The following is a 13,369-nucleotide window of genomic DNA, read 5'->3' as shown; positions in this document are numbered from 1 at the left end:
TCGGCATGGGCCATGGAAAAACCCATACTGATCTCTAATCAAAAGCATCAAAAATCAGACACTAATCGATACTAAAACGAAATTAGATACTAACATGAGCAAGTATTGATACTAAAAAAGTCACTTTCACAGGACCTAACCTTTCTTGAGTAGTTTTAGAATGATCTTGAGCTGTATCAGAACAAGTATAAGATCACATGGAACCTACCTGGTTGACTGAGGGATTACACAGATGTTGAAAATCATATTATGTTGTCTAAAGAAAGAGTGTTTTTATTATGACTGTGGATCAGAATCTTTCTATTCCTTAGTATTGAAGTAGAGTTTTTGTAGTAGTAAAGTTTAGTATCATGACAGCATTGTTTGCTTGTATTGTGATTTCTTATTCTGTAAAGCACTTTGAATTATTTTGTGTACGGATTGTGCTATACAAATAAACTTGTCTTGCAAACATAATAGGTGTTTTGATATCATTTACAAAGAGATCGTGTATATTAGATGCCTCCAACCCTCTTTTGAACAAACAACAGGCCACTTTGCTATTTAACATGGGCCAGAGTTGTTTCTGTTTATAGTTTGTGTTCTGGTTCTCAAGCCAATTATCCAATCAGTAAACAAAATGAGCTCTCTGGGTTGCCAGATTCAACAATTAAAACTACTTTGTAATAAACAGAAAAGGGCTCTCTAGGACATGATGTGTCCTCAGTATATGAAAGCAAATTGGCATCAAGTTATACAGCCTTTTCAAAAACCAGTAGGAGAAGAGAATCATTCTAAAACAATATTAAAGGCACTGTACCTGACTTTTACCATCTTAAAAAAATGAAAAATAGAACTAGTTCATTTTAAATGATTTATTCCCCACTTATTGTATGCATTCAGAGCATCTGAATTATTCACCATGATGAGTTTATAAGCACTTTTCACAACTCTCAGAGACCAGTGCGGAGTTTTGCTGTCACGGTAAAGTGAACAACAAGTATCATGCTAATGTGTCAGTGTGTGTGTGGTTGTGTTGATTTTGTTGTTTTGATGTTTTTTTGAATGTATGTATCCTACTGTCTGCCCTACTGTATCTGTATTTTCTTGTTGTAACTATGAAGATCTCCTTGAAAACGAGATGGCTAGACATCTCAAGGGGCTTATCCTCCAAACAAATAAATTCAGATAAATTCAATTCAAATGTGCACTTTCTGAGTAATCAAACAATAAAACATTTTCTAATTAGTTGCAGACAACACAGAGGCAGAGCTGCTTATATCATATATCTATACTGGGACAAGACAATCTTTGCTCAAATACATGGGGAAAGACTAAAACATCAATTTAGGACATAACTTTGAGTCGTCCCTTTAGTATTGAGTGTGTCAACCATACTCCAATTGAAAGAGGCAGTGCATGTGAACAACTGAACAGAAAAAGGACCACATTATAGATATTAGATACTAGATCCCTGATGCTTGGGTAGTTGATAAAACAGGAAGAGAGGTCACTGTGGTGACTTTACAATGGCCGTAAACGTGTATCATAAATAATACTAGAGTCATGTTGTTTTGCACTGCACTTGTTCCATACACTGCGATGGATCCACCATACATCGGGGGAAACTGGAGACAGATGTTAGATAAATATAGGAATGTGAAATGACAGAGGAGAAGGGAGTGAGGGAGCGTGTTATTTCGGAGTAAAATGCTAACAGACTTCTGAAATCAAAGTGTGGTAGTGGTGTGCTTTTGACAGCTCAGGATCAGCGAAGGGTGGGAAACGGGCGAAGCAAGCTGATATATTCTCTGTGATTTTTTTATGTAAACTGTCTATTGCCAAACAGATGGATTGAAATTCATGTGATGTGATTGTGAAAGCTTTTGTACTGTTATAAAACAATCACATGAATTGAAGCTATTTGCCATTACTAATAAATCAAACTAACTAATAGACTAATACTACTAGATTTGATTTGCGTGACTTTTTTAGATTACTTTACCTCATCAAGTCAACATTATACAAGTTGCTTCTGACTAGTTGCAATAATTGTAATCATATTCAATCCTAAATAAAGTGAAGAAATTGTCTTTGAGAAAAATTCCTTAAAGACTGAAAAAATTTGTAACTTTTCTGGTGTAGGATCCGCCACCTACTTGTCTTTATGGAGATGGTACTGCCTTCCTGAAATGTTCCATAGTATGACATTTAACATATCCATCTAGAATGTATTCATTATAGGTGCCTCTGTTGATCAAAAATACAATAATTCTTGCTGTGAATGGGGTCGACTCTCCATATATCAGAATTGTAAATATTTTTAGAGCAATAAAAATACCTTGAATTGAATAAATCCAAGATAGTTTAATGCTATCCTACTGAACATTTCAGGTAAATCAACCAGAAAAGTTACAGAGGTTGCATAATTCTATTTATCTATCATATTTATTCAAGCCATAAGAGGTATCTTGAAACTTACAGTCCTAACCTAATAACCACATGCATAATACACAAATCCTTCATTGAGTCATTAAAATTTATGGTGACTACTTTTTAGAGCAAAAGCAACAACATTCACTTTTGCCCCTGTATTTCTTCCCCTTGTAAGCAGTCTATAGTAAAACCTATGGAAGGAAACTGTTAAGGTTATTGCCCTATTGCTGTAACACATAGGACTATTAACAGCACTTACTATCTTGGGTTCCAGTGAAAACAAAGAAGCCAAGCAACAAAAGCAGCTGTATGGTGTTTTTGCAGCCTAAAGCCCATTTGCATAGCAGAGGTGAAGAGTTCAGTGTCTGTGACCCCATGTGCAGTTTAACATAGACTATGCACTCCCTGGTCTAGTATATAGTATTTCCTGACACATTTATGCTGCTGAGGGGTTTGTGGAAATGCATTAAGAGACTTACCCAAGCACGGCCAGCTTCAAGTCAGGAACACAGATGTTGTCTTCCCCACAGTCCAGCAGAATCTGAGCCTACAAGATACAGAGATGATATATAGTGTTACAGTTTTTTAAGTACGTGTTTTCTTGTGTAAATAAGTCACTCATGGATTATACTTTTACTTGTAGAGTGCGTTTACAACAGTCTCTGCGGGACACCCATGTCACCTACTTTCATTTCATCCACTTGTTTCCTTTATTTTAGGTGCTCTAAAACCCTACTCTGCTCTCGAAGGTACAGTATGGAACTTCCTAGAGATGGCTGCATGATTCCATGGAAAAAGAAAGTTAAAACCATGCATTCTTCATGGGAATAGATAAGATTTATGCAATACTGTGGACGATTATAGCTAAAGGAATAGCCCTTCCATGGAAAGGCCAAATGAGAGCCAGGTTTGTGAAGATGCAAGCCCCCCAGTACGGACATACTGTGGCTTTAAATAATTGTATTGTTTTTGTACAATACGGTCACTGTCAATGTCCAACTCTAATCATAATATTTAATATTTGATAACGTATTAGCTAAAGTAAAAAAAAAAGGAAATAGAAAAATAAATAGGAAATAGAATAGGAAGTATAGTATCACTCACACAATGAAACGAGTCAAATAATCCAGGCCCAACAAACAATTAAAACCTCTGTTTCAGTCGTCACAGTTTTCACATTGTAAAAACAGTTATTTGCAGTTATGTAGATAATATAATGTCCTCTGACAAGCACAACACATCCTTATATACAAATATTATAAAGGGAGATGTACAGTGTCACCATCTGACTGTTGAAAATACATTAAAACATGAGAATGGGATTAGACACACAAAATAAATTTTATATCAGCTCAAGAGAGATAAAAGCAGGAGTGTAGCAAGACGTGACATGTGCTATGACTAACATGCTCCGTCTGGTACCCCTTCCCCTCTTCCTCCTCCTCCCTCTCCACCCTGTCCCCCCTCTCCTCACCCTATCCTATACATGTACCTGGACTACAGCCACCTTCTGTTTACACAACACCATTTCTTCACAGGAAAACAATGTAATGTCTCACACAGGGACGGTGACGAACTCATAAGCAGCTGTGCCATCAAAAACATGTGCTTTTCAAATGATCAAGTAAAGAAAATTAGCAATATTGCCTCTTTTTTCAAGCTGAATTATATGCAGGAGCAGAAGTCACACTTAAAAATGTCTGATACATTATATGAGATGGTCAGTCTTCATACTAACAAATTATTATTTTCAATTCAATACATTTTTGGCTTGATAAAAAAAAATATATATTAATTCACTGACTATTAATCATTGTCATTTTTTTTATTTAAATAATAAATTTAAAAAAAGATCAAACATAGTCCTCCAATGTGAAGAAATTGATTTTGAGAAAAATTTCTTTAACGGCACTATGTAACTTTTCTGGTGTATGCTCGACTCCATGGAGATATTATCACTTTTCGACGAACGTTCCTCACTATGGCATTAGGCATCCCCATGGAGATTAGAAGGTGGCACTACCAGGTCAACTAACAGGTCAGATCTGTGGAGATGTGTGCCGGCAATTGATTAAAAGCAAGATAGACACGTTTAATGCCACTCTACAGGACATTTGAGGAAAAGCAATAACATCTCCACGGAAACAAGCAGGTGCCACTGGAAAATTTACACTCACGACTAGGCACAATAACACATTTTGAAGTACGATATATTGCTGAGGAAAATATAGACAATAAACAATAACATTTAAACTAATTTAATCCACTAATACATTAACCAAAAAGCTAAATGAAGAATATAGATAAAGAAATATTAGCAGCAAAAAATAAATAGCAGAATTAAATACTTTAGTAGTTAGGATACATCTATAGAAGTCATAGTCATTTATTCAACCCTCTTCATCTGAAATGTAATTGTAGTACAGAAAAATAAGAAAAAGTACCTATGACAAATACTGGCCCCAAAAATAATTGTTCCATCTTTCATATATTGAATAATTAGTCGACTATCGTGACAGGCCGACTTACAACAGACATTTTTCCTCTTCTTATCCCTACACTATAAAACACACCTGGACTACAGCCACCTTCTATTTCCATAGCCCCATTTCTTCCCATGAAAACAATGTAATGCCTCACACAGGGACGTGACGGACAGCTGTGGCGTAAAAAACATGTGCTTCAGGTTTGTGACATCAGAGTAGGAAACGATGAGTCCAGCCGCGCCAAAGGAAAGATACTTAGAAGAGATGTGCCTCCTCCACATGCACAGTCCCACATCAGAGCTTTGTGTGGTGAACCAGGCTCCAACCACATGCTACACCACCCATTCAACCTCATCACCGCTGTATGATCATAAAGGGGTCGGGTTTAGGGACATGTACACTCTAAGAAATAAATAAAGCAATATATGAGTTCAGTAGTGTGAGTTTTGTAACAAGATCAAATGTATTAAGTTACTACAGAAAACATGGATGTGTTAAATGTAGAATTTTGGCTAGAGTTTAAATGAAATGAGATTGGGTGGAATTTGTATTCTTAAAAACGTAATATACTTTAATATTATAGAACAATGAAGCTTGTCAGTAATAGTAACAATTTTCCTTTGTATTTAATTTTGGAAATATATTGTTTTAAATGTAGTATTTAATCAATAGGGCTTGGTTAGGGGACAAAAATGGATCGATGGATACCTTCATTTTCATTTTTTTTTTTCTTTATACTGACTAATCACACTTTCGAATCAATTGTATTTTATCAAATTGAAAAACAAATTTCCTTGAAATAGGAATAAGATATGCAAGATATTTTTAAACCTGTCAGAAATACAATTATGATAAGGAGTACTAAAAAAATCATAAATCTACCTAAACCAAGATTTAATATTTATATAATATATATATATATATATATATATTATATATATATATATATATATATATATATATATATATATATATATATATATATATATATATATATATATATAATATATATATTATATATATATATATATATATATATATATATATATATATATATATATATATATATATATATATATATATATATATTATATATATATATATATATATATATATATATATATATATATTGTTTTTTACAGTGTAGTGTCAAGTGCTCAGCCTTGAAGGAGCAGACAAGTCTATGGAGATTACAGTGCAGGGCAGGACTCACTGAAACCATTGGATGAGGGGACGACCACTGGACGTGTGGCACAGAAAGCCACAATTGCATCGAGCTGCGTCGTATCAGTGATGAGGCTCATGACAGCAGAAGTAATAAATAGAAAACTGCCAGAGATTAGAGAGACCAAAGGAGCCCCCCTTTCATTACAGTGAAACTAAAGCTCTAATTTGGGTCACCATAGTAACCGCGGTGATGACTTGGCCCCATGCGCTCCCTGTTCTGTGTATATATGGGTTTAGACCCTTCCTACAAAAACAACATGCTTTAAGGATATACCATGTGTATCAAAATAATCATTGTGTCTAGATTGTAAGAATAATTCCTCTATGGTCTTCAATTTGGCAAGAAGAAAGTGAAGTTAAACATCTGCATTTGACCCATCCTTGAATGCCACTCATTGCTGTAGCTGGTTCAGTCAAGACTACCAAGTCCTGCCCTTTTTTTTGTGTAGAAATAATCAGTAAACTGGAGTACCTAAAACCATTAAGACACACAGCAGTGTGGCAAGTGCCAACAGATCTAAATCAAGGACTATTCCAGGTCTAATCTAGGGCTAAACCACGCCTAAAGTGGACTACATAATTGTCAGTATAGTTCTAAACAAAAAAGCATCCAAAGGAAGATAACAAGTTCTGTCATTGTGTCCTCAGATAAGACACTTCACCCACATTGCCTCATATGAAAGTGGTGGTGCTGGTGGTTGGAGGGGTTGATACAGACTGACAAGCTCACTTACGTCAGTTTGCCCCAGGGCAGCTGTGGCCACAGTTGTGGCTTATCATCACAGAGTTTTAGAGTGAGTGAATAATGACTACAGTGTAAGAATGAACAATGACGACAGTGTGGAGCTTTCAGATGCTTTGCCTATAACAAGTGTAAGGCAATATTATTATTACAACAGTTTCAGAAACTGTATTAGGCTCTTTATTTATTTTGGTTTTAGATTAGATGCAGTGGCAGGGTTTTGTTTTGAACTGGTAAATGCTATGGCAACAGTGCTCATTTTTCATCACTTTCAAACTCAAAGGTAGGAGGGGGAAACCCAGTTTACAAGAATAAAGATGGATACTTTCACTTGTCATAAATAGTGTTTTTCTCACATATTGAGCAGCCCTATGGATCACAAATAAGAGAATCAAACTACGCTCATTAATCATAGTCACACTCTGTCACATGGAAAGAGTTCAAGAACAATAAGGCCATTTGTGCATTTCTTTCCAACAGTTTGAACACATGCACACTACATACATAATGCTTCAATTAATAGAGCCATCTCTGCCATAAATTAAAACAGTGACATGTGGATTGTATTAAAAGGCCTGAGAGCGCATCAACAGTCTTTAAACTGTTTGAAGAGTGAAGGAGTTTGGCAGAGGCAGTGTTACATGAGAGGTTTCACATTGTGCTTGCATGTGTTAGCAGTCAATTGTATGTCATATAAGTGATCAAGGGCAGAACTATAGTGTACCATCAACATGGCCATTTCCGCTACAGGCAGAGCATATGCATCTTGTGTAATGACATATGCATCTTGTTTAATGACATGCTGGTACTTGATACCAACTATTCTCTGGGTGGGTACTGTTTAAGGTGCCAGCCCAGTACCAAATAAAAAGGCTACAGGTACAGAGTAACAACTGGAACCAAATCTGGGAAGTAATAATACGTTTTGAAGTCCTGGTAGAAAAAAACTGAAGATTACAAGATAGTCTCACAACAGATTAACAATAACAACAACAGCTTTTCTCCGAATAAATACTGTTTAATAGAATGTACAAATACTGTAGTTCTGCTCTGGTATTCTATATGATGGTCACTGATACTTTGCAGCTGATGTCATGAGGTGTGAAGTCATTACTTTGTGAAGATCTGTTATCTGTTACCAAAATTAGACTTTAATCATAGTTTCACACAAAAACTAGAAAGAGAAACAAACTAGCGTCACCTTTTGTGCTAAAATTAAATTAAACTCCAAACCAGGACCATGAACATCTGTACTGATCACAGCCTCCTGAAAATGTATTGTTTAAATCCATTTTGTATTTTTTCTTGAGTTTTCAGACCATCTTAAAACTTTTTTTTTTATAATGGTAACTGCTAAATACCCCCAGCACAATGTCACTGCAAAGTATAAATACAAGAATAAGCAAAAAACAAGTATTATTCAAGAACCTTATAAATGGTAAAACGATTCAATAAGTGGATATTCAAGCTTAAGCAGATCTCAAGGCATTAGTCCATGTTCAAAGGAAAAGCTTTGATATCAATAATGGTTTAAGAAGATTTCAGAAGATAAACAAGGAATGTAAAAGAAGGATTTAAATGAGATTCGGAAACTAATGCCCATAAACGTGGCACAGATGTAGGGATGCCCAGTCCATCTCTGTGCCAAGAGCTGTGGAACCAAGCCAAAGGATTTCAAACACGTGATAAAACACCAGGACTTTACTCTAGTAAGAAATATGTACGAGTTCCACCACAATCTTTGAAATGAATGAGTGGAGATTACTGAAACACAATTGCAATGTGAATGGTCGTAAATAATGTCAATGTCTATTTACTGTCCCCGCACTTCGTCCCAACTTTCTGCTTCCTGATCTTACTTTCCTATCTAATAAAGCCAAAGAACACCTTCCCATAACTGAAGTCCTGTACGTTCTGTAAAGTATCTATGTTTTGCAAAACACTGTAAACACATACTATACAACACATCTGCTTAATAAAATGTAGAAGTAGTCAAATCTGAAAATCTAAATCTAAAATATCAACTTTGAGCTGAATCCTAGTTTTAAGACGTTCCAAATCTTTTCACAATAAAAAATCTTTGCTATTCAAAACAGTGACTCCTCCTCTAGTTTGTGTACATACCTTCTGAATAAATAAAATGAAACGCGAACTTTGAGCTGGATCCTAAATTTAAAACATTACCAATCTTATCACAACATCTAACAGAAAAATTCAAACTGCAACCTTGTTCTGCAACCTGCTATTCAAAACGAAGAAACTCAAGAAAGAAGAGAGAAGAAACTAAAATAACAATAAAGAGGTTAAAATAAAATATGGACTTGAATGAACTGGATCCTGATTTTAAAATATTACAAATCTCATCATAATATCTAACAGAAAAATGGCGACACTTGTTTATCTCTGCTACTAAACTGAGCAAATCTTCCTCTTTCTGTACATACCTTCTAAATAAATAAAATGAAATGTGAACTTTGAACTGAATCCTGAATCCAGAAAAAATTCAAACAGCAACCTTGTTCATCCCTGTGATTCAAAACAGTGACTCCTTCTCTCATTTGTGTACATACCTTTCAAATAAATAAAATGAAATGCGAACTTTGAACTGGATCCTGATTTTAAAACATTACAAATCTCATCACAGTATCTACCAGAAAAATTTTGATTGCAATCTTGTTTATCCCTGCTATCCAAAACCATTAAATTAAATCTTCCTCTTGTTTGTGCATTTACTAGGAATGTAACAATAACCAAAATATTCTGATATTGTATCGTCTGCAAGTCTCACTATAATATGAAGGGCTGTCACAATATATTGAATCACAAGTTCATTTTCTTAAATACATGGTTTTATAGTAGCAACAGCTTATAAACATAGGGAATTACATATCCCATGATTCATTTCAGTGCAGACAACATGAAGAAATATGTTTTTTACTAGAATTTTTGGGATTATGACGGTAATAACAGACACAAAAATCTTGTCAAGGTATTTTAAAAGCAAAAGTGTCCTATCTACAATTCAAACTCATACTCTTCAAAATATCGCAATAAATATCATACAGTGAGATGCATATCGTAATAATATTGTACCATGAGATTTGGATATCGTTACATCCCTAGCATTTTACCAACTAAAATGAAATGTGAACTTTGAACAGGATCATAATATCAAACAGAAAAATCTCCAATATTGTTCTTCCTTGCTATCAAAAACAGTGACTGCTCTAAATAAATAAAATTAAAAATGAACTTTGAACTGGATTCTGATTTTAAAACATAATAAATCTCATTTAAAGGTTAATTGTGGAACTTTTCTGGTGGAGGACCCACCACCTGCTTGTCTCCATTTTAGATGCTAGATAAGATAAGATAATCCTTTATTGTCTCCCATGGGAGAAATTTGTCTTGGGACAGGGGGGTCACATGCTTTAACAAAAACAGGACAACACAACACAAAGCACCACATAACATCCACCATAGAACAAAAATAGATACGAGACCAAGTATGACCACTAGTGATGCACCAACAGGACCTTTAAATCAGTCTTTACAGGCAAGCCCTTGCATTCTTGTATTCTATTAATAATTGCACACTCCCTAAGCCTATGTGCAGTTTTGATTGCACATTCCCTAAGCAAATGTGCAGTTCTGATTACACACTCCCTAAGCCTTTTACATAAATTTTTTAACTGCACGATCTGAGTTTAGCACAAAGGAGATGGCACAAAAGAATGTTTGAAACTGTTCAGTTTACAGTTTGAGACCCTGAACCTTCTGTCTGACGGCATCAACTCAAACTGACTGTGAAGAACATGGGTTGGGTCACTGGCCACTTTCCTACCTAGTTTTCTAACAGACTCCTCAAAAATTAGCTGAAGTGAGCTAGGGGCCACACCCATTATTTTAATTGCTCTTTAAGTCAAGGTAAAAATCTGTGATTTAAGTTTGAGTGACAGGTTACCAAACAATGCTAGATGTTATGTTTTTTCCTGTAATGTTCCAATGGTAAGACATTAAACACATCTATCTAGCATTTATTCATTACGGGTGTTTCTATTGCTCAAAAATACAGTAATTCTTTCTATGAATAGGATTGCATCTCCACAGATCTGACCTGTAATGCAGCCTATAGTTGTCTGCCTTGAGATAGAAAGGTTTAATATCTCTACCATGGAAACCAGAAAAATTTAATATCTAACAGAATAATCTCCAATCTTTTTCATCCCTGCAAATCAAAACCAGTAAATCTTCCTCTTTGCGTACATAAGTTCTAAGTAAATAAAGTAAAATGTGAACTTTGAACTTTAAAACATTACAAATCTTATCACAACATGTAAGAGTGCAAAAATCTCAGTTCCAAACTTCAATCCCTCCTCTTCTTTTTAGTTTACATACCTTCTGCTCTATCACGCCGGTGGTGTGGTAGTTGAGGATGGGCCTGAGTCCGTGGGAGTCCTCTGCCGCTGTGGGGTCCAGGCTGTAGTTGAACGCCACGTAAATGGGCGAAAGTTTATCTCGAAATTCCTTCTCGTCCTGGGGTCAGACAAACAGATTTACCCAGTGAGCTTTTGGCGCCAAGGAAAACGCAATAATAATAATTTAATTGATTTATTTCATTTTGGAGTCATGAGCCGGCGCGTTCAGACTGTTGTAATCCATCACTATAAATAAAAGGTCCCATTGCCACAGAGCCGGTTAGTAGATTTGCTATTTATAAGTACATGCAATTTGGAAATGTTGCCTCACAATATTTAATTTGCTGTTGATCATAAAGCCTTTAATTATACGTCAAGTGGATGCTTGCGTATTAAAGACTTAAACTAGAAATTAAAATGTGACATAAATCTTTGGAGAATTTAACTACTGAATAATACAAATAATCAAGATATTTTAGGCAAAGGACAAGACAATCAAATAACCTGATGTATTACTAGAGCCTGGTTAGAAAGTAACCTATATGTTTTGTCTCTAATACAACAATTAGCTGGTAAAATTGCAGTCTAAAAATAACAATATTAAATTATAGTTTTATTATTGATTGGGTATAAAGTAGCAAAGTAAAATGTTCTATATTACGCTCTGTGCACAACTGGTCCGCTAGCATAATTGATATGGATTGGCTGAATGGCTTTTATAGTTTTAGTTTGGAATGGAATTGAATATCAGGTTCCTACAGCTCCACTCAAACAGTGACAGATACAGGACTATTCAGATTATTCTCCATTCAACTGTACCACAACAGACACATTTTTGCCTTATTATTATAAAATATTGTGATGTGTGAACTACTGTGTCCAAGTAATTTCCCTTGTGGATCAATAAAGTATGTCTAAGTCCAAGTCTATTGGGATCAGGCTCAGTGCACTGTCTAAAAATACCATTACAATGAAAAACTATAATGGAAAAATTACTTAGCAAGCAATTCTCCAAGTTATTAAAAGCCCGTAATGTCGTAACCATCTGTTTTGGCCAGAAGTGTCCTTACTCTTAGGTAGATCATTTTGTGGTCACACGTGCGCTGGCCGTGACGCACTCGCACACTTTTCTGCAGGCGGGGCATCTGGGTCTCCAAAAACAGAGCCCTCTTCACGGCCCCCTTCTTTTTGTGATCCCGGCTATCGAGCTGCACCTCCACCTGGAAATCTGTAACACGACACAAGCACGAATGAGCTCTCAGACTACGTGCTGTGTGGTTTAGAGACGTGTAATGAGAGGTTTGAAGAAGACCTTTGTAAATACGACCAGCTAATTAGAGCAACAACACAGAGAGATAATGGTTATTTGGGGATGGTAGAGTTTCAAATGAGATAGAAACATTCAGGCCTGTAGTGGTGAGCTGAGCAAATGTACTATAGCCAAAGTTGATATTTTTATGTTCAAGTTCGTCACAAATATTAAAGTGTTCTATGTAACTTTTTTAATGAGGTTCAACCATAGACTGTGTAAAGAAGTGGACTTATGGAGCTCCAGTCAAATGAAACGCACAAAGATTGTAGTTATAGCAGCAAATTTGGAGCCCAGTTCTATATTAGGAATATGAATTTATTTATGGACAAAATAGTGAAATAAAAACCTAAGAATCATGTAGAGCAGGTAAATACTAAACATTTTAAGACTCAAATGACAAGGGTCACTGCAGCTCAATACACATGGAGAAAGAGGTGATAATTTTTCAATATAAATTCAACTGGATCCAGCTGATGGAGCCAGAAGCGGCCCCATACTTATTTCTTATTTAGGATGCGGCAGCTGATACATTGGCTATGTCCATTTATATGTACATAGACTATGGGTCAACCTACTTGTCTCCATGAAGATATGATTGCTTTGCCTGCAATGTTTTACAGTATAGCATTAAATTTATCCATCTCCATGGACAAACAGGTGACCTCCCAAAGTTACATGTCAGATCTGTGGAGAGGCAGGTCAGCTGACAGTAAGAATGTTTTTTCAAAGCAATGAATAAAAAATGTAAATGAATACATGTAAGATAAAT

At 35.5% G+C, this 13,369-nt stretch overlaps 1 protein-coding gene across 1 annotated transcript in view; it reads right to left on the bottom strand.

The window, feature by feature from the left end:
* Positions 1–13,369, bottom strand: part of itga5 (integrin, alpha 5 (fibronectin receptor, alpha polypeptide)) — an 89,730-nt gene that overhangs the window by 24,020 nt on the left and 52,341 nt on the right. The window contains exons 17-19 of the mRNA XM_020929643.2: positions 12,359–12,516; positions 11,269–11,406; positions 2,895–2,962 (exon numbers count right to left, since the gene is read on the bottom strand). Of these exons, the coding sequence (XP_020785302.2) occupies positions 2,895–2,962; positions 11,269–11,406; positions 12,359–12,516 (364 nt within the window). The remainder of the gene's footprint in view (positions 1–2,894; positions 2,963–11,268; positions 11,407–12,358; positions 12,517–13,369) is intronic.

This window comes from Boleophthalmus pectinirostris, unplaced genomic scaffold (genome assembly GCF_026225935.1).
Source record: "Boleophthalmus pectinirostris isolate CB_2022bp ecotype Guang Dong unplaced genomic scaffold, ASM2622593v1 HiC_scaffold_8, whole genome shotgun sequence".
NCBI lineage: Eukaryota > Metazoa > Chordata > Actinopteri > Gobiiformes > Gobiidae > Boleophthalmus > Boleophthalmus pectinirostris.
The sequence above is the reverse complement of the archived record's forward strand: the minus strand, read 5'-3'. Positions and strand labels throughout refer to the sequence as shown.